The sequence below is a fragment of the Harpia harpyja genome, chromosome 12 (genome assembly GCF_026419915.1).
Source record: "Harpia harpyja isolate bHarHar1 chromosome 12, bHarHar1 primary haplotype, whole genome shotgun sequence".
NCBI lineage: Eukaryota > Metazoa > Chordata > Aves > Accipitriformes > Accipitridae > Harpia > Harpia harpyja.
The window spans coordinates 6631343-6658355 of record NC_068951.1 but is presented as its reverse complement, the minus strand read 5'-3'; the positions used below and the strand labels follow the sequence as shown (position 1 = coordinate 6658355).

Below are 27013 nucleotides of genomic sequence, written 5' to 3'. Positions count from 1 at the left end.
CAGCCATAGTAAAAAAATAAAATAGAGTCAGGTAATAACTCTTCACTTACCGTAAGCGATGTGAAGGTCATGCACATCCCACCAAAGCCATTCAGAGCCAGCGCAATGAATATCAGCACAGACAGAGCTGCAACAATAAAAAACACCCTTAGCTTTTACTGGGGTGGAGGGGGAAAGAAGACAGAGCCCTGAGCGCTTTGGTCCTGACACGTAAAAACCTCTGTGGATCAACACCATCAGGACGTGCCACGCTGTTCCTGACCCAGCACCCGTCTCCCCAGCCACACAGAGCAGGAGGACCAGGGCTCTCCTCCAAGACAGAGTTCAGGATGGGATCATCTCTTTCCAGGATGGAAGGGTTTCTTTTCTCTAATGAACAGACTTGCTGATGCAGCTTGTCTGAATGGATCTTAAAAGGAAGATTTACTTGAAAGAACTGGATTTAAAGTGTCACCTCACTATCCGGTCTTGATGAGCAAGCTCCATCTATCCCTGGTGTGAAAGCTGATTACACATTGCATACTAGTACCTATTTCCCAACCCTGAAAAAGCCATGAACTTGTTTGGAATTGCTCCGTTACAGGACCTGGCCCTGCCCAAACGCAAAGCTGAGAGACCTGGCTATCTCAGACATTTGGGCCTTGCAACGCTCTCCACTTAGGGTTGTGAAACACCAGCCCTCCCCAGAGCCACTTAGCTCCCACAGGCCAGCAGATGCTTGGCTTGTATCCTCAGCAAGACCCCAGTACAGCACTGGAGGTATGACAGTCTGGAGGTGTGACAGTCAGAGCATGCAGTGCCATGCATGCTTGTCTGCTTCCCCCAGAAAAACCCCAAACCACAGCCCCAAAGCCCTCCCAGCTCAGCAGAGAAATGCCTACTTACAGTCTGGGTTACTGGCACCGTACGCGATCAGCACACAGGACACAGCAAAGCAGGCACTGAAAGGGAACCAAAACTGTGAGTTTCTCACAGATAGCCTCACATGCAGTAAATTACATATGCTTCTACCTCCTCAGCACCTTGTTAAGCAAGCGCAGTATCATTTCTGCAAGCGGGAGGGAAGCTGGCAATTTGGAAAGAAAAATCCAGGGAAATACCCAAATATTGCAGACAAACCTTGCGCAAGGGCTGAGGCAGCAACCTTTCCTCCCAGTACTGACGCAGCTCTTGCTGGACCCAAATTTCCTACCAGTTTTCCAGCACAGAGCTTTGCCAGCCCTCACCTCAAGGTGACCAAAGACAGCAGCAACCTTTGTCCTGAGACCCAGCTGTGGTCACAGCACTCACAGCCTTTACCTGCTCCTCTCCAGTACGGTCTGACTCAGAGACTTCCTCTGGTTTTCCCACTCTGCCTACAGGCCGGTTTGGTTTCTGGTACGGTTCAGTGCATTAAAATTCAGCAGTGCTGGGGTCCACTGTGCCCAACAAGTCACTAACCCCTACATGCCATGATAGAAGCAGCTAACGACCTTGCAATTTGAGGCAGAAAGCGACATACGCCACATGGCAAAGAAGGGCCCTAGAAGAGGCAGGCAGGACGTGTTTATCCCCGAGTTAACTCCCCAGCTTGCAAATGATGATGTAACATCTTGGGTTTGTGCCTCTCGGGACATAGCTCCCAGCTCAAGGAAAAAGCTACCCTCCCTGACTCAGAAATGACTCCACTCTTCCTTCAGGCTCCATCTGGCCAGGGAGCACAGAACAACACTGGAGAGCTGAAGTGTGGACATGGAGTCCCAGACCCTTCCCTTATGGAGCAATTCACTGTGCTGGCTGAAATCATCCCAGAGCTGCTCCAGTGCCCTGTGCATGGGCAGCAGCTCCCAGCACATCCCAGCCCCATTCCTCATACAGTTCCCAAGGCTGCAGGGACCCCACAACAGGCAGAGTACCCATCCGCCCCAGACAAGGTGGGAATTCGTCCCTCAGCCCACCCGGGGAGCCCAGGACACCAACCTGCCAAGCAGCCGCAGCTTGCGAGGGCCATACTTGTCCATGACAATTCCTAGGGGCAGCGTGATCGCACTGAGCAGGAAGGACCCAATGGTAAAGGCCAAATTCAGCATTTCATCCTGGGCATTGCAGGAAGGCCATTTGTGCTCTGGAGCTGTGCTGTTCTTGTGTTCAGGACTGCTGGTGGTGTTTTCTACACGGGATGATAGAGGATCATCATTACAGTGTGTTAGGATGAGCCTTGCAGCATTGCAGGAAGGAGGGAAGAGAAAACCCCGCACACAGGGTGCCACAACACACTGGGCATACACCCTCCACACTCCATTTTTTATTATAATCAGTGAGAAATGGAGAAGGGAAAGAAGAGCGGCAGAAGGACAAGGGAAACCTGATGAGCTCAGCTGGGAGCAGGAAAAGGATGCGCAGGCACCCAGGGGACAAGTATCCCAAGCAGCAGCAGGGTAACAACCTAGGGACAGAGATTCATTATGAAAACAACTATACAGCAAGGGCCTGGCAATTACAGGGGACTAAACCCAGCAGACCCTTAAGCACTAATACAAAAATAAGGTCCTCCTAATCTACAACTGGCATGTTCTCACAGACCTTTTCCCTAACTAAACTGGGAGCGATAACTACAGCCAAATCAGTTATTTCAGGTCCAGACACTGGGCTGACAAGGCCTGGCACAGACCAACAGTCTGCTCAGACAAAAAGCTTCCTACCCTCCCTACGGGCATTGGGATGAGGAATGGCTTTGGAGTAGCCACCCTGCTTCCCGACTACCCTGGCTCTGAAAAGTCCTTCCTGGATTTAACTACCCTGTTCCCAGGAAGGCTGGCAGCTCACCTGCCTTCTCCGTTTGTTAAAGAATTGATGTATGTTTAACTTCTGCCCCGTAATTAGCATTTTTCTATTCTTTCCAAGTGGGTTTTGGCCATACAGGTCAATTATATCTCCAGCTTTCTGTTCTTGCACCTACATGAGGAACTCCACACGCAAACTCCCACGCTGAACAGAGCCCACGTTGTGTAAGAGACACAAACAGGACAGTTTAAAAAAAAAAAAAAGAAGTTCCCTTTTCTTTGCAGCAGCAGTTTTATTGTCTCGTGTCAACTCTGCTCCTGTTACAAGCCTGTCCCAAGGTGGCTTACAACTCCTCAAGTGAGCACATGTGCCTTTAGACTTTCATTAACCCAGAGCTCTAGCACACTCCACCGCTCCTCCTCCCAATGCTTATCTGACTTAGAAGTAACCTTTGCTGGTATGACGCAGCACTTGCTTTCTTACTGCTGCTGCAAGCCAGTGACAAAAAATGCTCTCCTCCATATTTAATAATTGATCTGACAAAGTTCAATATTAAAGGAGGAATAGAGAAGTCACCCACATAACCATCTGCATGAAGCAAGACTAGAGATTCCCAGTGAGCCCTGGTTAGTTAGTTAATTAGCAGGAATCCCTCACATACAAGTGACTTCACATTCACTGCTTAGTGCAGCTTGTGGAGGAGATCCCCTTGGCTGCTCTTGCCCTCCCTGCATCTCTGGAGATCACACAGCCCCGTCTTGCAACTCCTTCCCTTCTACCCAAGCCTCAGCACCATTACAGTTACTGGTTTCACCCTGGTTATCCTAGCTGGCCAAAACAACCCTCCCAGCTTTGTGTCCATTGCAAACAAATCACGCTCCAACTTCCAGACATCAGGTATTAGCAGGAATTCAGACGCTGATATCTGAGGCTTACGAGCTGCCTGCAAACCTTCCTCTGTCCCCTCGCAGCACTCCAGGGAAGGCGCACAGCATTGCTCTCAAAAACACCTTTACTAAGATGGTCTTAAACCACCTGTGGGCAGTGATGACTGTTTCGTCCTTCCCTCTGCCATGTGCTCCTGACGGATAACTTAATCTGTCCCTTCTCTTGCCCTGCTAGTCATAGGTAGCCAGAGTAAGCAACAGCGATATCCCCAAAAGACCACGTCCCATCAGCATCCCTTCTGCAGGGAAGACAGCACTCCAGCCTGAGGGTCCCAAGTCACATCCCTAGAAATCAGTCCCGGACAGACTTGGGAGGCTCTCTGCAGTTTTCACACTACTTCTCAATCTTTTTCATCTATCCTTCCCTCACAATCTCCTCTTGGCGTGGCCCAGGATCCTAAACACTGACTTCTGACAGCATCTCCATGAGGCAGGCACAGGCACACAGCTTCACCCACAGCATCAAGGCTTTTTGGGCTCTCCACAAAGATACATTCATAGGAAACAGATGTAGGCGAGAGGTTAAACTCAGGAAAACAAGGGGGGGGGGGGGGGGGGAAGGGAGAAGAGTGACAAAGTAGTAGTGGTTTCCCTGTGTCAGCACTCTGTAGAGATAGCTCAGCTGTGGAGTGGAAGAAGGGTGGAGGGACATGGACAGCACAGTGACCTTGTAACTTCTGGCTGCATGCGTTAAAAGAGCCTGTCAACCCTCCCCACGAAGAGATCTCAAAACAGAAGTATTGAGCATTTCAAGCTGGAATAGATGAATTACTGTCAATGTACTGATGCGTACAGTTGCAACGTGACCCCAAGGAGCTCCCACAGCATACCCCTGTTAGCAGACCCTCCGACGGCATGCACGATGAGCCACAACACCAGGAGGCAAAGAGGACACAGCTCAGAAACAGCAAGGAAACCTGGCCCTCTCTGAAGACTTGCTGCAGCCAGGAAGGCTGGGAACAGGGCACCAAGCTTCAGTCCCTGCTTGTACCAACCACCTTGTTTACAGCTGCTCAACCCCAGCTCCAAGGAGGGGCCAGGCAACAGCGCTATGTGGAAATACAAATTGTTTGTGAAAATAGAAGCAGCCCCTGAGCAACAAGAGAAGATCCACTGAGGCGTAATGGAAATGATTCAAGCAGCTCTTGGCACCCTGACATCCTCTGATCCTTTGAGCCACCTCCATAAATAGAACATTTCGGAGGGGCTGCAGGTGTGTGCAGCATGCACAAGGTCCAGCCGAGAGCTGTCTCATTGGGGAGCACAGATTCATGTGCCAGCAGGTTGCCAGCACAGGAGAGCGAGTGGCAGCATAGGACATGCAGCTAGGAGGAGATTAATGGGCAGAGAACCTGCCTAACTACTCACCTACCTAATGCACCTGGTTACAGCAAACAGCACTTTCCCCTCAATCACAGCTCAGATCCTGTTCCAGATCAGTCCATGCCACACTGCTGGGGAAAGTCTCCTACGTGCCTGGCTCCATCTGCAACAGTGCTTTGGGGAAGGGCTGTCTCTGGGCTGACAGTGGTGCCCTCCCCAGATTCTCCTGCCAAGTCCACCTGCATGCAAGCATGCCAGGTCTGACACACAGGAGTGCCACCTGGGTAAGCCAGCAGCACAGGCTCTGTCCATGTACGCTCACCGCTGTCTCACTGTCAAGCTAGAAGAAGCTGTAAGTCTTTATCAGCAATTACAAGAACTTACTGCTTATTTTTACAGCACTCCCCCTACAAGCAGCAGGATTTCTACTGCCCAATTAGTAGTTCAAGTTACTATTTAAAGAATGACAGCTTAGGTGAGAGGAAGGCTGCCTCAGTAATCATTTATGTCAAGCTCATCGCTGGGGTTTGTTCAGGCTGTTACTGGAACATTTAAAGTCATCCTTTCTCCCAAATTAAGCGCTGTAGGTTTCATGAGAGGGTCAATCATTAACTACTCTTTGCTGACCTCTTCAAATCCCAGGCACACACCACATTACCAGAGGAATGAGTCTGGCTTTTTCAAGAGTGACTGCCATCTGAGACGGCAGAGAGGAGGTTTCCTTTCATCTTGTTTCATGGATCAGACTGAGCCAAGCAGGCAAGACACCCCCAGCCACCCTGGCAATAGCTCTGTGGTACACAGCCTGCTCAGCCTCACTTTCCTCTTCTTTTTTTTTTTTTCATAAAAAGGCAGGGGACAGGAAAAAAAGAAATCAGGGCCAAAGAGTCTGGGAGCATTGGTTAAAAAAAAAAAAAACAAAAAACACAACAGTGAAAGACATGTGCAAACAACTGATCTGCAGTCTGCCCACATAAGAACATGTTTTCTCTTTTCAGGATGGTGTCATACTTCTGGGAACTGGGAGGAGATGTTCTTGCTTTATACCACTGCAAATGCAATTTATTCGGGTTTCCCCTCTCTGCCTGTCCATCCACTTGCACTTCCAGGACCTCCCCTCTGGGGACCCAGCTGAAAGCCTCATATAGCGGAGGCACAGTCTCCAGTTAAACTCCCATTCTCTCCCCAGCTGCTCATTTTGCAGCGATTCTGCCCCGGGCCAGCACCTTCCCATGCAGCTCTCTGATACTACCAAGAGCTGCTAATCAACACAGCATGTTTCCTGTAGAAATTGAACTTTTACCACATTTACTCTTTTCCTGTTTACAGGGTCACGTGTGCAGCCTTTCCACAAGCCGTCATCACATCTTACCAGCTTGGAAGGGACCTTCAGACTGCAAGTTCCCCACCACAGACCCCAAATAAATAAGAGCAAAGGGTTGTAAGGCAGCACCTTCCCCCTATGCCTGTGTTAAGGCGCATTAACCTGCCATAAGTGAATTAGCTTATCATCCCTTTGGTTTTCTGCAGCCCTGTCTTAGAGGAAGGCCCTCTGTCCAACTGGCTCCTTATCGCTGCTCTTTGTGAACAGTTTAGCATGTTCAAGTTTGGGTTTTTTTAAGCATCTCGGACCCAAGCCTCAAGCTTCGCAATCCCAGTAACATCACAGCAACACAAGACCCTGAACAGATCAAGTTCCCCAACAGCCGATAAGGCCTGAATCCTGATAAAGACTGCAGAATCAGCACTTGCACAGAATAAAAGATGCTGCTTCAGTTGGTTAAAGGCTAAGTAGTAGTGTAGTAAAATTCAAATGGGAACAAAGTGCCACTACCAGACTCCTTGTCAGCAAATTTCAAACATACCTCTCAGGATGTGGCCAAACCTGCCACCCAGAACAGGTACAACCCCCCACTCAAACCCTGTTGCACAACTGCGTTGAAGATATTTGTTATTTTGATGTGGATTTTTTTCTAGGTGTCCATCTCCACCCTCATGCAACCGAGTTGAGTCCAGCAGACCCCACATGTTTGCACGGTGGCAGAGTAAAACCCAATACCAGAAGCCAAGGGCAAGCAGGGAAAGAGGAGGGGATTCAACAGGAAGACAAGGAGCCCCTCATGAATTGCAGTCACTTTCTGGGCAGCTGCTGCTACCTTCAGAGAAGAGCCTGCAGAAGGGACAAGGTCTAGTTTTCTCTTTCATTGGAAGGCATCACAAAGTGCAAGAGCTTTTGCTGACAAACGAAAAGCCCTGCCAAGAACCTTTGGCTCATTAGGAAAAGTCTTTTTTTTTTTGGTAATACTTACATGCACACAGCAGCATTAGGAACAAGTGCCCAAAGGCTACAGTTATAATTTGTTTGCACCAACCTTCCAGCCAAGTACCCACTAAGGCTGCAGGATTCAATAGGTTATGCTGAGAAAGGCAACCACTGGGTCATCCTAATCCCAGCAAAGGTCAAACTCAGCTTGGTGCCAGTCATTCAGTGAGCACTGCAAGGCAGCTGCAAGGGAGTCTGCTCTCCCCACACTTGGAGCTGGGACTCTTCCCTACCAAATCACTGAGATTATTACAATGAGGACAAAAACAGAGAAAGGAAAATGAGTAAACATGGACGAACGAGGAAACCAGCATAACTGGTCCTCCATGCTCATCACCAAGCCATCACGGAGTTCAGCAGTGATGGCCAGACACTTGAGGACAATGAGAACATTTGACTACATAAATTTCTTTTCAGGGATTAAGTTCTCTTGCCTCAGGGCACAGGTTGGTCTCTGGGAGGAAGAAATTGCCCCCAGGGCAGCAATTTCACCACAGTCCAAACATTTGCAGCTTCCCTGCGGTCTGTGGCACCGGCACTCCCATGGGGAGAGCCAGAAAAACCACAGACTGGCAAACATGGGTGAGAAGCCAAGGTGAATCTCACTGATTTGGGGCAAAGGCGGATGAATTGAAAGCAATCAAAGCAAAGAGTAGGAGGTGGGCCCCAAGTGAAGCCAGGCTCTTGTCAGCAGGGCACATCTCAGGAAGCAGATAGGAAAATGGCTGCTTTCAGAGACAGTCAGCATTTGCTTATCAACTCTCATGTGTTTTATCTCAGTGGCAGAAAGCCTCCACCCGATAGGTTTAATGAGATCCCTTACACAGGCCTGTGACAAAGTCACCATGGCTTGATGAGAACAGAGCAACCTTGAACAGAAGTCCTAAATGGTCCCCAGCCGCTGGGGACTCCTTCACACAGTCTGGAGCACTATCAGAGACCCAAGTAATACAGACACACTTGGAAGCATCGCACCTCAAGCGGAGCACAGGATGGAGATTAAGCAGCCGAGCTACAGCTGGTAGAAGATGCAAACACATACACGTTTGCCAGGTGTACCAACCCAGGCTGCACAGGACTGAGGCAGCCACCCACAGCAGAAGAAAAGACCGTAAGGAGCAGCTGATGAATGAGGGGAAAAAACAAAGTTATCATCACAACTATTCACAGTCACTTTTTGCTTGGACTTTGCTTCCCCACATTTCAGAATTCCCCCACTATTCTCAGCCATTACCCACTGAGGGTCCACACACTTATTTCCAGCTCCTTTCTTCCCCTACTGCTTGCTCCTCCATCTCCATGCTCCCCAGCCCTGAATGGGCTGATCCACCTTCTCATCTCATCCGCCATCACACATCTCTGGACAGAGCCCAAACACCTAGCTCCTGCTTCTCTTCACTCTGCTATTCCCTTCTCTGAGCACGTGCAAACCTTCTGTCACTAAACCAGCTTTCCAAATCCATACCACACCTTTACCCTTAGGTTCCTTTAACCCCACTGTCCACCCTACCACACTGTGGGATTCCCCAGACCAAAATTCTCTCCATGCCTAGGCTGGGGATATATGTCCACCTACACCTTGTTTTTCCCAGGGTTATCCTTCCCACTCCACAAGATTGCCTCCTTCCCTGCAAGGCTGTGTCTGCAACATGGCCAACTGCTTCCTCTGGCTGGGCCAGAAGGTAGATCTCAAGCCCTCATAGAGACACAGCCTCGTTTGAGCACATCCTGGGTGTCTGACGAGGAAGAGGAACAAAACATCAGTAGCATTTACAATAGCATTTACAATGCTACAAGTTGCATCTGCAACTTGTCCTCAACAACAGCACTGGAATCCTCTAACCTTAGTCACCCACGCTCTTTTCTCTCCTGCCACTAAGGAAAGGGTGCCTGTAGTTTGCTCCTACAAACTCAGGACACCCTCCCCACAAATCGTCATCTTTGAGAACACATCGGGCCTTCCCTTGCAGAGATCAGCCAGGCCACCACGCAGAGGAAAAATTCATGGCCAAGTGGAAAAGGCTGTCAAGAAAAGCTTTACCCAATCTTTAAGGCTTCTTTTCCAATTGCTCTGCAAAGCAACAGCAACTACAGACACATTACACCACCACAAGGATGCTATCGGTTTTGGAAAGGTGTGCACATCCCTTCCTTCTACCCCAGGACTGACCTGGAGCTCAGCCCTACTCTAGCCAGTTCCACACCACCTTAAGACAGGGAACCACACCAGCAAACCTCAGCAGCAACTTATTCACACAAGTCTCCAGAGCATCCTTACCTGACTCGTGGCACAGGTAGGAATAAAACCCTTCTGCCTTCAGCATGATGAGGAGGGACCCCCAGCCCAGCAGGACAGCAGAGAAGAGCAGGTTCTCAATGATGGCTGTGAACGCCATCCACCAGCGCCGGCGATGGGCGGTAGCAAGCGTGGGTGCCATTGCTGCGTGGGAAGATGGCCTCGTTCAGAGTGTCAACCTGCAGGGATCAGAACAACATTCAGCGAGTCCACAGACACAGCACGCACTGCTCAAAGAGTGCAAAAACGCATGGCTTAAGAGGAGATCTCTCTACTGGAACGCAAGCAAACCTGCCTGCTGAATGTAAGGCACTCAAGTGTAAAACTCATTTTTGCAGGTACCAGCTTGCCAATTTACCTGGAGGGATGGGGGAGCACAGGTGCCCTTGGAACAGCCCCTCCAGCGCACACACCACGCGACAGAGGAACGTTCAAGGACTCTGTTCCACTTCCCGAGCAACAGGTATGAAAATGCAGCAAACATCAACTGCCTGGAGCCCACTCCCCCATCACCTGTACGAGGCAGGCAGCCCACTTGTAAGACAGCGAGGAAACACATGCCAGAACAGGGGGCTTCAGCCAACACCCCAACCTCCTGGCTGCTTGCAGGCAGAGGCTGGGACCGGGGAGGCAGCCCCACGGCCCTAACGGTAGCTTTAGTGACCCACCAGCTCTGCTCTGCCCCACACAGGAGAAGAACAGATCTGCTCTGGAAGGTGAGCGAGGCTCCTATATGTGACACGGATCCTACATCTGCAGTTTATACCACATATGGCTCATCAAGGAGCACTTTTTGCTAACTGCCGGAGCATCCAGCTGGGAGACGAGGTGGGCCACATCCTGCCCCATCCTCGCTGTGCAGAGAGCCAGGTGCACCGGCTGGGACAGCCCGTGGCACACGCTGTTCCACCTCAGCACACTGGCATCCCCGGGCCGCCCCACAGATGCTGTGGCCGGATTAACTGTCTCCAGCTCTGCCTGTCCCAGTCCCTGGGGCCCACGAGAGCAAGCAGCAGATTCGGGAGCAGAGCCGGCTGGCCGGAGGGCTGCTCCGGGGAGCCCTGAGGTGCTCAGCACCGGGGCCAACCCTGGCTCATAAGGCAGGTGGCCATTTTAGACAAGCAGAGCCTTTTCCCAGCCCAGAGCACGCCCCAGTCAGGCGCTATGGGGAAATCAGCTAGCTACACACCACGGCCCAAGACAGTTTCTCAGGGTTTTCCACAGGGCAGAGACCCCAGCCCTGGGTTGGTTTGGGGGGGGTGGGGGGGGTGGTGTCTGGCCCAGCTCCCTGCAAGGGTGCCAGGAGGACAGGGCCACCCCTCCAGCCACAGAAGCCGGTGCAGAGACCCCTGCCCCAGGAAGCCAGCCTGCAGCCGTGCCCCTCCACGCACACCCACCCACCGCAGCCCACGACGCATTTCCTCCTCCACCACCTCCTCTTCCTCATCCCTGCAGGCCCCCTCCCCAGCCCCGCGCGTCCTTCCTCAGCACACAGACCCTCTCTGTGGCAAGAGGCGCAGCCCGCTCTCTCCCCTACCAGTCACTCCCCCCATGAACCCCATTCTCCCCCAACACACCCCGCTCCCCACCCACGACCCCCCACGCACGCTGCGCTCCCCTCATCAAATCCCCCACGCGCCCAGCTCCCCCCAAACAGCCCTGCTGCATCCTGCTCTCTCCTTCCCCGACCAATCCCCCAGCGCACCCCGCTCCCCACCCGCAAATCACTCCCATGCACCCGGCTCCCCCCCATCATCCCCCCCCTTCCTCCACCGCACGCCACTCCCACGCACGAATCCCCCCATGCACCTCCCCTGACCCCCCAATACACCCCAGCGCACCCCCCTCTCCACAACCCCCCTCCCACGCACCCCGCTACCCCCTCCGATACAAACCTCACCCCACGCAAACCTCACCCCGCTCTTCCCCCCACCCCACGCAAAGCCCCGCCTCCCCAAACCCCACTCCCACACCCCACGCAAACCCTCAGCGCGCTCCGCTCCCCCCAAACACCCCCTCATCCCTCAGTGCACCCCACCGTACCCCACACTCACCCTCCACCGCACCCCCCCACTCCGCGCCGCCGCGGTCCCACCCGGGGTTTTTATCCGTCCTCCGGAGCAAACAGGAGCCGCCGCTGATTGGTCGTAGCTCCAGCCAATGAGAGCGCGCCCGCCGCTGCCGCCGCCACCGGGGCATGAGCGGGGCCGCGCGCCCCCCCGGTAACATACGTACACCGCCCCCCCCCCCCGCCGGTACCCCCCGCCCTCCCCGCTCCACCTCCCGGCCCGTCCCCGCAGGGACAGCGGGAAATTCCCCGCGGGGCTTTGATGCCGGCTGCTGCCGGTCTCCGCCGGCCCCGGGCGGGAGAGCCGCACCCGCGCTCCCCACCGAACGGCTTTTGCTCGTCCAGCCCCGGCCGAGCGGACGGAGCCGTTTCGGTAACAGCACCCGCCTTAGCCCTCATCCGCTACGGTTAGCGGTACGGGATCCGTCCTGAGAATCCCAGCTCTCCCGCCCGAGGAGGGAGCGGAGAAGCCGGTTCCCCGTTAAAAAGGCCATTTTGGGAGCAGGGCATCCAACCGACGGCCCCGGGGCTGATGGCCCTCACGGTGCGGCCGGGCACGGGGGAGCCCTCGAGACACCCTGGCCCACGAACAGAGTCAGCCGTCTCCTAAAATAAAAGTAAAACCATCGCAAACCCCGAGAGCGGCTTTGCATCCGAGCTCAGCTGAGCTCTGCCCTCTTTTTTTGCATTAAGTTCTTTTTCAGAGCGTTCCTCCGCGGGATTTCGAGTCCTGCCATAAAGCCATCGCTCATCGGTGAGGTCCTGGGCTGGAGGAGGTGGCCCTATATCCCTGGAAATCGTTATAGGGGATTTTTTTCTCGGCCAAAGGAGATGAAAATAGTGCTTAGGGCAGGTAAACGTCTCTGAGTCGCTCAGCGGAAACTGAGGGCCCGCACGGACGGACGTGCACCCACGGCTGCATCCCTGAGAAAGCGGCGGGTGGGAAGAGGAAACTCCTTGGCTGTGGTATAAGGGTCAAACGTTGCAACAGCTGGAAAGTGGATTTAAGTGATGGCAAACAAACAAACAAACAAAAAGTCTGAAGAAAATAAGGCAGCCTGGATCGGCACTGTATTTTTAGCAGAGGTAGAAGGCTGAGAGAGCACGAGGCCCCGGGGAGACCTCAGCACCCAGACCTGGTTGTTGTGTCCAAGAAACATGAACTGTGATGGGAAGGAGCACGAGGAGGGCTCGGAGGCTGTTTGGGGGCACGGGAACCCTTTGCTACAGCACGAGCATGGGGGGAACTTGGTTTTCCTATCCTAGAAGGAGAAAAGCTATCAGGTGATCAGCTGCCATCTATAAATACACCCGGGAACTAAATAAACGTCATGGAGAGAAAAAAAATAAAGTGAAGCTGAAGAACAGCACTGGCACAAAGACACATTTATAGAAACTGGCCAGGAATGAGTTTAGGCTGGAAGGGAGGTGACAGCTCCTGCCCGGCCACCCAGGGAGGTTCTCAGCAGGCTCGGACGGAGCCACTGGAGTAAACGACGTGGTCTTCTTCAAAGACAGAGCCCAGGCAGTTTTGGAAAGGTGATGACAAGGCTGCGGTGACGGGGGACAGACCCCTGTGGCCGTGGGGGGACAGCCTGAGCCTCTGTTTCTACCTCCGCGAGGCCAAGAGCTGCCCCAGCAGAGAGGACAGATGCCTCTTTGCTTACAGACGGGACCCGCACACGGGAACAGCTTCCCACCGACTGGCTTCAAACCACTGCAGCAGCGGGATTCCGCAAGTCAGAGATCCAACGCGGGAAGACATTAACCCCTCCCTCACCCACCAGCTCTGGCTTGCGGACCTCCCGCGTCCAGAATTAAAACCACGGCAAAGCCAGACCGAAGCATCCCTAGCAAGAAGATGCCGGCGCAACCACGCTGCAGGTGTGTGCGTGGGCAGCCACGCACTGAAAAGCCACCGCTTGTATTCCTTGCGCCACCCAGATGAGGTGAAGATGCTTCATCTTCAAGCAGAGGAAACATCCTGCCTCGCAGCTCAGCCCGTGAACGTGAAAGGTCCTCGCCGTGGCAGCAGCGTCTTCTCAAAGCTGGATGCTTGTTTCAACGTCAGGGAAGGCTGTCAGGTTGCTGTCAGCTATTTACGTGCCGTACCCACGGCGAACCGGCTCACGTGACGTTCACTTCTGGCACAACGCTGCTCGGCTGACAGGCTGAAAATATCCAACCAATTAGGAAAAAATGGCTGCTTATAAATAAAATGTGGGACTGTCCCTGCCACTGTAACAAAATAGTGACAAAACAAAAACTAGCCCAGGCAGAACAGAGGTCTGACCAGGCTGCTGCTCAAGTCTTGCCAGGATGAGCATTTTTATTTGTATACCAGAATATTTGGTGTTATAATCACGGCAGTAGGTGATACCACTGCAGGAAAGGGTGCTGCATGCTGTCTGCAAAACTGGAAGCCTCACCCATGTGGGACCGTGGGGATTCAGTGCCTTACGCTGCAGAGAAGCACATGCGAAAAGCAAAAGGGAAAAAGCAAAACCCTCTCTGTTTTCCAAAACACCCCAAACCCTAAACCCCAACTCAGCAGTGCCAGACCACAAGAAGGATTCCCATGGGGCTCCACACGTGATGCGTGAGATGCAGCCTGCAACGTAGGTGTTCCCACACTCACAGCCCACTCCTGTTCCCTCCATCCTCCAGTCTCCGGCACTGCTCTGGGCTCAGCTCCTCAAGTGAGAGTTCAGAATTCAACAGAACCAGAACATTAAAAAAAAACCCCAAACTGAAAGCCTAAGGCTGCTGACGGTTTCCACACTTTGGAGAATATTTCTGGCCGTGTCTGATTCAGAGGGCAGCTAGGAAGCCCAGCTCCTGAAGGGCTTTGGTAACATTTAATTTTCATTCAGAGATTTCCAGGCCACGCAAAATAACAGAAAAATATACAAGAAACTTCTACCACTTAGATACATCTAAAACCAGTTCACGCTGCAAATCTTCTTTGGCTTCTCGACCGCCTTGCACGGGCAGCAAAGCCCTTGTGCGCGCCTCACCCGTGCTGCCCGAGGCGTGGGAGATGGCAGGAGCTTAGGGCACCTGCAGAAATGCCATTTTCTGTGCAGCTTTCATCCTTATCAGAGCCAGCACAGCGCCAGGTGCACAGGTTGATGGTCACAGCCCAGCTGCCACGTTTGCTCTTGCACAATTGCGGCTTGGTATTACGTGGAGTTTAAAAGGCCGTCGATAAACCCCGTGCCGTGCCACGAGCCTTTTCATGTGCTACGCGTGTACGTAGAAACGAAGGCAGCCAGAGCCTGCCACAAAAGCCAGAGCCACACAGATAAACCCCTGCAGACCTGGATACCCTTTGAGTTAAGCAGCTAAAATTAATTTTCGCTGAAGCTGCTTGTGACAGCCCATCACCTCTCCCCAGCCCAGCTCCACAAAATAATTCCCTCCAGCGAGAAGCACCTTTACAGCAAGAGGCTCCGAGCAGCATTACCAGAGCTGGGACAGCAAAAACCGATGGGGTAAAACTGGTTTTTGCCTGTGCATTTCCCAGAAGAGCCCCCAGCAGCCCCAGTGCCTTTTACGAGGAGGACGCGTATCCCCAAGCCTGGTGCCAACAGGGACCAGAAGGTGCCACCACTGCATCCAGAGCATCGCTGTCCCTCCGGGCTGCGGCAGACACAAAAAATGGGGCACAAAGAGTGGGAGGGAGCAGAAAACAACCCTGAAGCACCGTAACCCCATGGGGCTGCCACCACTGCTGCTCTCAGCATCACCCGTCCCACCGGCTGTGCCGGCCAGCGAGGGTCCACACCAGCAACGCGGCGCAGAGGAAAGGGGATCAATGGGAAGGCTCAAGGCTTCTCCGGTTCACAGCGCAGAGGGGGACCTCTGCTCCCCCCACGCTGGGGTTGGAGGGACCTCCTGGGCTCCCACTGCCCCAGCCCAGGCGGTGGGGGCTCAGGTGGCCGCAGGGGCAGCCAGCAGCTCCTTGGCGGAGCCGGTGGACAAATCGGCACCGCCGCTGATCACATTCTCATATTTCGGCTCTTCCTCAGGGGCAGCCTGTCCCTTTGTTTCGATGCTGAGGACTAACTCGGGGCTTTTGCCCCTCTCTGTGGCACCTACAGCATCGCTGGCCCCATCCTGGGCGCCGGTGCTTTTTGGTGAGGGAGATACGAGAAGGAAGGACTGTCTCTTCCCAGGGAGATGCTGGTGCTTGCTAGAGGATGGCTCAACGGGAGCCCCCGCGACGCTCTCCCTCTGCTTGCAGCTATTCACCGAGTCTCTCCACTGCGCCAGGGCCCGGCGGGGTGGTTTCTGGATGGCTTCCACGCTCCTCCTCACCTTGGACTCCTCCTTTGCAGCCCACTTGCCCTTCTGCAAGCTGCCCAGCCGCTTGAGCACAGCCTGGACCGGTCCCTCGCCACCCCCCTCCGCCTTGGAGTCCTGCCCGGCCGTTCCCACCATCATGTAGATGGTGGTGACGTTGGGCTCCTTCCCCTTCGCCTCCCAGCTGCCGGATTTTGCAGCCGCTTCAAGCGCCTCCACTCTCTGAGCCACATGCCTGGTGCCAGAGACCACCCGCCGGCGTCCCCCCGGGGTAGCCCGGGGGGATGGCCGGTGGCTTTCCTCCCCCTTGCCGAGGGGCTCGGGGCTCTCGTAGCAATCGCTGGCTGGTCGTTCAGCGGGGGTCTCGGCTGCTGCGTCCCCCGGCGGTGGGGACAGCTTGGATGGTCCCCACGTGGTCTTGGGCTTCCGCCCAGGGCTGGGGGTCTCCGCCGCCCCAAATTTCGTCCCCTCGGCAAAGGACACGGAGGGCCGCTTAGCCCTGGCGATGCTGGAGGTGCGAGGGATGGCAAAGGGCTGCGAGACGTCCTCGGAGTCGAAGGCAGATGGGTCTGGGAGCACCTCGCCAGGGGGGGACGCCCCATCCTGCAGCTCGGCCCCCCCCAGCAGCTGGATGCCTGCAGGAGAAGGGGACGAGAGTTAGGGCTGTTGGAGCTACCCACCCTGTCCAGGGACACGCTTGGGGACATTGGGACAGGGGCTGATGCAACAGGATTGTCCCTGGGAGCGTTTCCCCGGGAAAAGGTTGTGAAACGGGACTGCCCACACCGGGCACGTCCCTTCACACGAGGCCAAGCACAGCCCCGGTGTGTCCTTGCAGACAGAAAATGAGGGTATGAAAATAAACGCTGCCTTGCCCAGCACCCATCCCTGGGATGCCCAAGGTTGATAACGGGGCAGGATTGACCCCAGGCAGCCCAGAAGGGCTGTGGGTGTCTGGGGAAGGGAGGAGCAGCCGTGGATGTCACCTTCTCTGGGAGGGACAGAGTACTCGGGTCCCTCGTTGTCGGTGTCGAAGGAGGAAGAGAAGGAGCTGTCTGAAACCCACGCAGCTGATGGCGGCTCGATAAAGCTGGGGTTGAAGGGGATTTCTGCGTCGTGGTGGGAAACTGGGGAGGAAAAGACACCCAGATGAGCTCGGGCACCCTGGGGTGCTTGGAGCAGGAGAGCAATGCCTGCCCCGAGCCATGCAGTGGGGCAAGGGGGGATGCAGGCTCCCCCCAAACAGCAACAATACAGAGGGCACGGGATGGGGGTAACACACTGGAAGGGCTGTCAGTTGCTCTGCTTTTTCACCTGTGACTTTGGGAAGTTTGTAGCCGCCCAGGGAAAAGCAGGGCATCATAGCGCTGAGGTTCGCCAGCACCCCCCGCACGTGGTGCTTCATCCTGGCCACCACGTCATCATCCGGCACGGCCGCCCTGCGCAGGGGAGATGGGTGTGAAGGGACGTGGGAGACGGGGGTTTGCATCGAAGGTTGCAAAATATAAAAAAATACCTGTCTCTAGCATCTGCTGGGCTGGCTCCACAGCAACAGCAGGCGATGCAGAGCAGCAGCAGCAGGAGAGGGACAAGGATGGCGGCTGCGAGGGCCCCGTGGTCCTTAAAACCTGTGGGAAGAAGATGGGTTGAGTCCGGCATGTCCTGAGGCTGCCAAGCCCGTAGAGCCGCCCCAGACAGAAAGCGCGGGAGCTGGCAACTCGTGGTGGGACCAGGAGGCACCAGGTAGGACCGGGCTGCATCGCAGCCTCGCGGCACCTTCCCCAGCAAGGATATTACAGTCCCTTGCCCAGTGCTAAGGAGTAAATTTAAGGTTGCTCTTACTCAACACGCAGTCACCCCGCACAGGGTGGCAGGTCCCCCGGGAGCACTGGCAGGGCGAGGAACAGTTCACGCCATAATATCCTTCCGGGCAGGTGTCATTGCAGCTGGAAGAGAGAGGAAAGGAGGGAAATGTCCCCGGGAAGAGTGGGACCCCAGCCCTGCCCCGCTCCTGGCATTACCTGGCTCCCCAGTAGCCTGCTTGGCAGATACAAACTCCTGACACGGGGTCGCAGCTCCCCGCAACACACTCGGGGCAGAGGAGCTGGCATCCATCGCCGAAAGTGCCTGCGGGGCAGGAGCTGTTGCAGCTACCGAGACAGAGAGCGAAGCATCAGCCCGCTGTGCCCCAGAGCAGGGACACCCCGCGAGGACCGGTGGCGTGATCCTGGGTGTACCTGGGTCCCATCCAGCCAGGCTCACAGTGCGGGCAGGACCCCGTCTCCGGGTCGCAGACCTCCCCACGCCGGCAGCGGGGACACAGCTGGAGGCAGCCCTCGCCGTGGAAGCCGGGCGCGCAGGGTTCCTTGCAGAGGGTCCCATTCCAGCCGGGCTGGCAGGCCAGGCAGAAGCCGTCCACGGGCGAGCAGGGCTGGCTGCGCTTGCAGCTCCCGCAGCTGCATGGGCAGAAGGGCAGTGAGGCCTCGACACACACCCCCAGCCCTGCCAAAACACAGGTTTCACCCCACACCGGCGTTCAGCATCAGTTTGGACCACGGGGAAATACCCTATAACGCTTAATGCTCTGTAATGGCAACAGGGCAGGAGGCAAGCAGGGAGAGATGCTGCTTTATTGCCATGGGGAGCGGTATCGAGGATGACCGATTTTTAGGGTGACACCTGCACTTTCTGCTGGCATTAGCGGGATGTTTCTTTTGGGGCAACACTGATGCTGCATCCAACCAGGGATGCTCAAACCCCCCGGGATAGGTCTCCCTGCCCAGCGAAAGGGACAGAGATAACCATGATGACTTTGCCCCCCCAAGGTCTGGCTGTAGCCCCTGGGTACCCGCTGGATCCCCCCTGCTGCCCCCAGCTCACCTGTGCACACACTGAAACCCGTATTTCCCTGCCGGACAGGGGTCCCGGCAGCTCCTGCCCTGGTAGCCAGGATTGCAGCTGCAGTGCCCGCTGAGGGGGCTGCAGGAACCGTGCAAGCAATCACAGCGTCGCTGGCATGCCGGCCCCCAAAACCCAGCCTTGCATTCGCACTTGCCCGTCTCCTGGGCGCAGGGCGAGAGGTTGCAGGAGCATTTGAAGCTGCACCTCCTGCCCCACCAGCCCAGCAGGCAGCGGCAGTGGCCGGTGAGCGGGTCGCAGTGGGAGCTGGCGGGGTTGCACTGACATTGCTTCTTGCAGGTGGGCGCCCACCAGCCCGGCTCGCAACGGCAGGCGCCGGTGAGGGGGTCGCAGCGGCCGTGGGGACCGCACTGGCAGGGGAACTGGCAGAGCCCTCCCCAGTGGTTGGGGTCACAGGTGCAGTGCCCGCTCGCTGGGTCGCAGCGCCCGTTGGGGTGGCACGGGCAGCTCCGCTTGCAGTCGGGACCCCAGTACCGCTCGGGGCAGCCTGCGAAGGGAAGGAGACGGCGAGGATGAGGAGTGACGGGGAAGCCCGGCAGCCCCCCAAGCATCCAGGCTGGCAGAGGGGATGGCGAGGGCTGAGCCCTGGGGAAATACTTACGGGAACTGCAGTCTGCGCCGAAGAAGCCGGGTTTACAGAGGCAAACTCCGGGTCTCACGCAGACTTCGTCCGTCCCGCAGGCGTCCTCCCCCTCGCACAGCGCTGTCGGCGGCAGGGCACGCACGTCAGCGCACGACGGCCCCCCCCCTCGGCCTCACACCCCTCTGCCGGACCACCGGCCACCTCCTGCCAAGGCGACCTTCCTGGGGATACCATCATCCTGCTTCCCACTCCATCCCTCCGGCCAAGCCGCAGCCCTATTAGCAGCCTCCTCGGTGGGTATTTGGGGGTCCCCATGGTGCAGCACCCCACCGCCGCCACTCGGGGAGAGCTGTAGGGCTCTCCCCACCTCCCCAAAACCCAGCGCCGCGGAGGAGCCATCCGGCCAAGTCCAGGGACTGAGCTTTGGGCTTCGTCACCATCCATCACTCACCGGCCGTGCACTCCCGCCCTTCCTGCTTCCAGCCGGGGCAGCACACCGGGCCGGCGGGGAGCCTGCGGGAGAGACCCGGGGGCCGTCAACCGGGGCGAGGGGTACCGGGACCGGCGTGGGTTGGCACGCGGCTTCGCGGCTTCGGCTAAGGCGAAGCGAATGCGGGTGCTTGCCCTGGCTGGGCCCGGCGGGTGGGGAGGCGGCGCGGCCCCGGGGGCATTGCTCCGGAAGGAAACCAGCAAAATAGAAGGAAATTTAAGAGGCTGAAGCCCGAGCGGGCGGCGGGGCTGGGCGGCGGGGCAGACCTGCCCGGCTCTGCCGCTATGGAGCCCGTGCCGGGTCCCCGACGCTCTGGGACCAGCTCAAAGCTTTGCCAGCGACCCAGAGCGAAGGCACCGAAGCGAAGGCGCCGAAAGGCGCTGCCGTTGATGGCGAGACCAACGGGAGAGGCGATGCGGCAGCAAAGCGAAGGGGATGCCAGCTCCAAAAGCCCTTTGGGTTTTGCCACACGTATGTTTCCCACCTGGTGCACGACTAAAGTTTTGCCAATGCTCCCGCTTCCCCCGTTGCCCTGCGTGCGGGGGGGGTGGTGCATGAGAAATAACCCCTGGAGAAGGGATTTGGTGCCCCAAATGCCCAGCCACGCTCCCCAGCATCACCCCAGTCTCCGCACCCATACAATGCTGGGCTGCAGGTCTCCGTCCACTGAAGGACGGATGGACGATGACCCCCTGGGGCTGCTGAGAGGCCCCAGGAGATGGAGGGCACGAGTGGGGACCCCCGAGGCACCTACCTGCAGACGTTCCTGCCATCAGGGTCGAGCTCCTGGGCAGAGCTCTGCACCCACAGCCACAACTGGAGGCAGAGAATGGGCCGGGCGCTCCCCATCCCGGCGGGGCACGAGGGCCCAAGTCCCGGCGGCTCCCCAGCCCCACGCTGGCGTCCGTTTGTCCCGTCCCGTCCCGTCCCTCCTGCGGTGCGGCCTCTTCCTCCCACCAGCCTTGGGTTTCTTCCTGAGGAAACGCGGGAGGAGGCGCCCCGATCCAGACGTCAGGGGTGCGGCGGGGAGGGGGAGGCAGGGAATGCCACCGCACGGGCTATTTTTGGCCCTTGCTGCCAGCCTAGCAGCAGAAATGGGCGTCCAGGGGCTCGGCACAGCCATGCATGGCCTGGTACCTGCCTGAACATCTCACCTGCGGTCGTCTTGCTCCCCTGTGCCATCCTCCATTGCTCCCAAAGCTGTTTTAGCCAACGTCCCCCCCAACCCACACGAGGCATCTGCTGCCTCCCCCTGCCCAGACCCCCGTGAGCTGCCCCACGGTGCTGCCGACCCCTGGCAGGGGCCGAGAAGCGGGATCCCCACATCCCCCATGGGGACACGGCATGCCCCACGCTGGCCTTTGAGCTGCTGGCTGCTCTCCCACCTCGCCATCTCCCCAGGAGCTTTGTGTCAGCAGATGCACAGGAAACACCTTTTTCCTACCCAAGGCCTGCGGGGCTGGAAGCGTGCTGTTCCCCCCACCACGCAGGACTTAACTCCATCACGCCCAGCACTGCAGCCCCCGTAGCCCTGCTCCCCATTGTAGCTGACCCCTGAAAGGGGCTCTGGGGTCTGGCACAGCGCAGCCAGCCACAGCCCTTTGCATCGGCACACGAAAAGCGACGGCTACAGCACAGAACCACAGCTGAAGCCCGGCAGCATCACCCGGTACTTCCCAAGCAAGGAGAGAGCGGAGGCTGCAGGGGGTACCTCGGAGAAGAAATGAGACACTGATTTATTTCTGACTCCACTTCTAGAGCTAGAAAGTACCTAACCCAAGAGGACTGACTCGCCCCCGTGAACACAAGGATTGTTCCAGTCTTCCAGTTCCCAGTAGCAGCAGGAAGAGGTCCCAGTACAAAACTGATTCACCCCACGCCTGAAAAGTGCAGGAGTGGCACTGGCAGTGCTGATCCCGACTGCTCCCAGACACGGGAGCACCTGGACACCCGGTGCAGCGTGCTCAGCCCCTCCAGCCGTGCGGCGACACTGGGACAGCGCCCAGCTGGCCGGCCCAGGCACCCCAACTCGACCTTCACATTGCAGGGATGAGGGGAGGTATGAACAGAAAGGGGTGAAGTGAAATACCCCCACGAGGCAGGATTGGGCAATGGGATCCTGGGCCGCGAGCGGAGGCGTTTGGTGGAAAGAGCCACCAGCAGATTTCAAGAGCCCTTTTGGGGTGCGGCAGTGGGAAGAGGGTGCAGACCCCCCACCGTGCTGAGCTGCAAGCATGGAGAAGTGAGGAGCAGGGACACGGCTGCGCGGGATCCCGTAGTTAAGCTGTGGGCACAACGAAAGGGTGGCTGATGGGCAGAGATCCTCGGAGGTGCAGAGCTGCCCCGTGCCAGGCTGGCACCCCACGGCCGAGTGTCCCAGGGGGTTTGCAGGAAGGCTGCCCACGCTGTGGCTTCGCCGTCACCACGGCACGGGGAAGCAGGCAGGGCTGCCGTGCCGCTCTCGAAGATGCCAGAAAAAGAAGAGCCGGGAAGCGCTCCTGCAAGGCCAGATCCGGCCCCCGTTCAGGTGGGGTCAGAGGGGCTGCACAGCTCTGTCGGGGGAGCCAGCCGCCGGCTCGCTCTCTCCCTCCAGCTCCAGCTGCGTGTCCAGCGAGTCGATGATTTCCCAGGCTCCGGAGCAGCTGGATGTGGAGGGGTCTTTGCTGCTGCCCTGATACCACAGCCCAAAACTGCAGAGAGAGCAGATAACGGCCGTGGGGGAGAAGAGCCTTCCCAGGGAAGCAGCCAGATCCCAACCTCCCTCTGTGTTTAGTGGTGGCGGCGGCAGGACGTAGCCCGGCTGCGAGTACCTGGGAGTGTGCGGCACCCCAGGGGCAGCAGCAAGGCTTGCCCTGCACCTGCCCCTGCCCCGGACAAGGCAGATCCCCCCCCCAAACCAAGCGACTCCTCCTTTGGCAGCATCCCTGCCAGCCCTGCAGCAGGCAGCCTGGCTCCGTCCCCGTCATACCCTGCAGGGCAGGCACCAAGCTCAGCAGGCGCTGGGTCCACAGCGAAACCCCAAACCTCCTCTGCTGGCAGAGCCGCCTGTCCCCACCAGCACCCGAGCACGAGAGCAAACTTACAAGCTCCTAATTTTGGAATCAGGAGGCTGAGCACCCACACAGTCTGTGCCGCGGGCTGGGAACCAGGAGCCCTCATCTTCATCACTGCAGCACAAAGAAGCAGGGGGAAAACCTGTGCTGAGTCACAGGCTCACCGCAGCAGCGAGTGCTGGAGTCACCCCGGGGCTCCCGCCCGAGCCGAGGGGTGTCACCTGCAGAGCCACACGTGCGGAGGTGGCCACAGAGCCAGGGGCACGTGGACTGGAGCCACCGTGCCGCAAAGCACCGGCGGGCTGTGATCTGCCGCAAAGCCACAGCGATGCTCGTGTCCCAGATACAGCCGCGTTTCATGGCGAGCCCAGCCCCTCCTGGCTCGGTGATCTCCAGCCACAAAGCTCTTCAGACACCAGCTTCAAACTCCTGGTGCTTGGTCAGCAGACGGCGTGTCCCCGGTTGCCACAACAGAAGCCACAACCTGCTGTAAAGTCTTTAGGCATCTCACCCCACATGGCAAGCGCACGCTTTTCTGGGGGAACAGCCCGACAATTGGCACCACCGGCTGCAGCTCGGGGCCGGGGCGGGTGGCATCCTGGCACCAAGGCGGGTGACAGCCAGGCCTTGTAGGGAAGCGGGGATCACGAGATGACCGCGGGGCAGCATTCATATAGCAGCGGCTATCCTCACCGGGCAGGGAGGCGAGCAGGCAGGACTCGACATCTCCAGACCCCCCTGCTGCCAGCAGAGACCCCAACACAAAGCAAGCAGCAGGTTTCAGTAGCACAGAAGAGCTCAGCCCCCTTCAGACCTTTATTAAAGCCCCTAAAAGCCAGTGAAATCCAGCTCCCCCCACATCATACAGCAGCTTTAGCGCAGGCTTTGCCCCCCACCACCGGCAGATGTGCAGAGCTGAGGCTGGTGCCCGACAGGGTCCTCCCCTCCCCATCATAAGAAGTCTGTTGGAGCCAACGCTGCCCACAAACGTCTTGCAGAGCCTCCAGGGAACATCTCTACTGTCATCTTCAACCATACAGTGCAGGGACCAGCCTGCCTTGTGCAGTGGTTCCAGTGCCACCACCTCGCCTCTCTTTTGCCACATCCACGCAGGGACAAGCGGCATTAGGCCAGGCCATGCGTGACTGGTGACAGGGACGTGCGAGTTGCAGCAAAGAGCCCAGCCCCTGCGGCGCTCCCAGGGCTAAGCCAGAGCAAGACATCAACTGCAGACATGAAACCTTTGATCTCTGGAGGGAGGCAGGGAGGAGGCAGCTCTTGGCCCGGGGGAGTTCCCTTCCAGGGCGTCACACCAGATGGCAACACCTCACACCAGACGGTGGCATCCACCCTGCACGGGAGGCTCCCTGTTCACCACGGCCAGCCGGACTCACCTGCTCGCCGACTCCTCCGTCGTTCCCAGCATTTTGGCTCTGATTTTTTTTCTCTGTCTTTTGATAGTCGACTTCATTGCATCCAAGAAGAAGCTGGGAACTCTCTCTTCATTCAGCAGCTCCCTGGCAAAAAGCAGCCAGCTGGTTAACCGAGAGCTTGGCGAAGAAATCTCCCCCCACTGCGCCAGGAGCAACCTCTGATGGGCCACGGGTGGCTGCAGGGACGGGAGGGACCCAGCTTGCTGCCCCACGCCGCCGCAGCAGGACTCACCGCTGGTAATAGGCCAGCTCCTCCTGCACCAGGAACAGGTTGGTCTTGAGCTCGTTCCGCTCTTGCAGGATCTGCTGCAACTCTTCCTTGGAGAAGCAGCAGTGAGCAGGGCTCTTGCCCGCATCCTGGTGCTGCGGCTCCTCCGCGGGCGACGGTGCTCCTTCCTGAGGGGATGGAAAGAAAGTCAGCAGGCAAGCAGAGACGCCGAAGCCCCCACCCAAAGGCTGGGTGCCACGTGTAGGCAGAGACGGAAAAGTGTCGGGAATGAGTTTGCTAATCTGGAGCTGCTACAGCCCTCCACGGACCACAGCGGCTCCCCGGCTCAGCCAGCATCTGCTGCCCATTGCCACACGTGGCAAACCCTCCTCATCCTCCGAGTCCCAGCCGGCTTTTCCTCCCATCACGTCGCCTCACTCGCTCCTGCCTCCACCCCCACCAATTTTTATGGACAAGGTAGATGCCACACTGTTCAATTTTCAGCAGCGGGGCTTAATTGAGTGGCTGTGTCCTGCTGGCAGCTGGTGGGTCCAGGTGTGCCAGAAGCCCCACACAGGGCCAGGAAGGTTGGGTGGGTGTTAGCGATGCCCCGTAGCAGCAGGGCCATGGGCTCCGACTCACCAGGCTGGGCTTTGGCCGCTGGATCTCACTGGTCCTGCTCCTCCTGGTCGTTTCCCTCTGGGTTTGCAGCATCGCGGCCTCCAGGTCCGACTTCTTCTCCAGCGCGCTCTTGAGCTGAGCCTGCACCACGGCCACCTTGTGACGCAGGTCCTCGTTCATGGCCATGAAGCGATGCAGTTGCTCCTGCAGCTGGAGGGCCCGGGGGGAGCCGAGAGTGAGGCACAGCAGTGGCTCTGGGCCCCCATCCAGGGCCACGGGAAAATCATCCACCCCAGCAGGCTCACCAGCCGCGACGACAGCCCCAGGGGGAGATGACATGAAAGCGGGTCCCCAGGCCCTTCGCACACCACACCCGCGAGCTCCCACACGCTCACCGCCTCCGTGTCTCGGCTCTTGCAGACGATCTCGTGGGCCTGGGCACGAAGCTCATCCCTCTGCTTGTCCACCACCTCCTTCAGCCGCAGCATCACCTCCCGCTCCTTCCGCGCCGTGCTGTCTGAGCCCAGACACGGGGGGAACGGGCGTGAGAGACCCCCAGAACCCAAGGACTCCCCTGACCCCACAACCCTATGGGGTTTTTCTTGATGCTTCTGCAAAGCTTCTGGAAAGAGGGGAGCCGACGGCTTTAGGCTGTGCCCAACTCATCCTTGTGCTGGCAACAGTGGTCCGCACCCTGTCTGCCCCCCACAACCCTCCTGGGGGATTGGGGGTGCTCTGGGGGTTTGGGGTCCCTGCGGCTCCCCGGTAGGACAGGTCTCTAAGGCTGGGCAGCACGGAAAGTAGGTTCAGACCTGCACCCAGCCCACCATCCCCCATGGGAACATCCCATGGTGGCAGAGGACCCCAAATCCGCCGGGACACTCACCTTCCTGGGACTGGCTCTCCGCAAGCTGTCCCAGGAGCTGCCGGTTCTGCTCCTCCAGGCGGGCCAGGCGGCTGTGCAGGGCTCGCTCCCGGTGCTCGGCCTCCCACAGCCTCTGCTCCGGGTTCTGGGGGATGGGGACAGCGGGGTGAGAGCCGTCCAAGAGGATGGGGACAGCCGGCTCTGAGCCGTCCCCGTCCCCGGGGGATGGGGACCACCGGGTCAGAGCTGTCCCAGGGGGGACAGGGACCGCCGGGTCAGAGCCGTCCCCACGGGGACTCCTGCGAGGACAAGTGCGGGTCGGTGGCACCCCGTAGGGAACCCTCGAAGCAAGAGGGGTCGGACGAGCCCCCCCCCCGCCACCCCGCTCACCTCCGCGTCCTGCCGCCCGCCCGGCTGTGCCGGCGCCTCCCCCTCGGTTCCCACCGGGGCCACCAGCGCCTCCAGCAGCTCCAGCAGCCGCACGACGGGCGGCACCAACCCGGCCACGGCCTCGGGCCCGAAGCGGCCGGAAAGTCGGCGCAGCTCGGCCCCCAACGCCCCCGCCATGCGGTAAATGTGCGGCGGGGCCAGGCGCTCCGGCGGCGTCCGCCACAGCGGCTCCGCTCCCCGCCACGGCTCCGCCATCCGCCGCCGCCGCCGCCGGCCGAGGCCCCGCACACGCTCCGCCCTGCCCCGCTTCAACGTCCCGCCCCGTCCGGGGCCGCCCCCTCCACCTCCGAGGCGGGATCTCACCGGCAGCGTTCCCGTCGGTAAAAAATTTATTGAGTTACTGGATAGGGTACAACAACCCGAGAC

General features: G+C 57.9%; 3 protein-coding genes across 10 annotated transcripts in view; all 3 read right to left on the bottom strand.

Annotated features, from left to right (window-relative positions):
- SLC43A2 (solute carrier family 43 member 2) overlaps positions 1–11766 on the bottom strand; it is a 34583-nt gene extending 22817 nt beyond the window's left edge. For 3 of the 6 annotated variants that reach the window (XR_008237409.1, XM_052803050.1, XM_052803049.1), the window contains exons 1-4: positions 9635–9994; positions 1960–2149; positions 886–941; positions 51–127 (exon numbers count right to left, since the gene is read on the bottom strand). Coding sequence is in view for 5 of the 6 variants with exons in the window: in XM_052803050.1 (XP_052659010.1) it covers positions 51–127; positions 886–941; positions 1960–2149; positions 9635–9794 (483 nt within the window). In the remaining variant the exon portion in view is untranslated. The other 3 variants (XM_052803048.1, XM_052803047.1, XM_052803051.1) reach the window with 3 other exon arrangements.
- Positions 11767–14753: 2987 nt separating this feature from the next.
- Positions 14754–21650, bottom strand: SCARF1 (scavenger receptor class F member 1). The gene is made up of 11 exons (XM_052802923.1): positions 20772–21650; positions 19979–20040; positions 19546–19647; positions 18906–19431; positions 18263–18481; positions 18047–18175; positions 17868–17971; positions 17542–17653; positions 17340–17464; positions 17012–17152; positions 14754–16660 (listed from the first exon to the last, which is right to left on the bottom strand). The coding sequence occupies exons 1-11, from the start codon at positions 20864–20866 to the stop codon at positions 15654–15656; spliced, it is 2622 nt and encodes an 873-aa protein (XP_052658883.1). The 5' UTR covers positions 20867–21650; the 3' UTR covers positions 14754–15653.
- Positions 21651–21725: 75 nt separating this feature from the next.
- RILP (Rab interacting lysosomal protein) lies at positions 21726–27008 on the bottom strand. Of its 3 annotated transcripts, none has more exons than XM_052802924.1 (8): positions 26588–27008; positions 26219–26342; positions 25728–25849; positions 25354–25536; positions 24736–24899; positions 24465–24587; positions 23101–23184; positions 21726–22707 (listed from the first exon to the last, which is right to left on the bottom strand). In XM_052802924.1, exons 1-8 carry the CDS (start codon positions 26840–26842, stop codon positions 22551–22553), a joined length of 1212 nt encoding a protein of 403 aa, XP_052658884.1. In that variant the 5' UTR covers positions 26843–27008; the 3' UTR covers positions 21726–22550. The 3 variants fall into 3 exon arrangements, with proteins under 3 accessions (XP_052658884.1, XP_052658887.1, XP_052658885.1); XM_052802927.1 differs by having other exon boundaries at positions 25354–25542; positions 26588–27004; XM_052802925.1 differs by lacking the exons at positions 21726–22707; positions 23101–23184 and adding an exon at positions 23191–24320 and having other exon boundaries at positions 25354–25542.
- Positions 27009–27013: the final 5 nt, after the last annotated feature.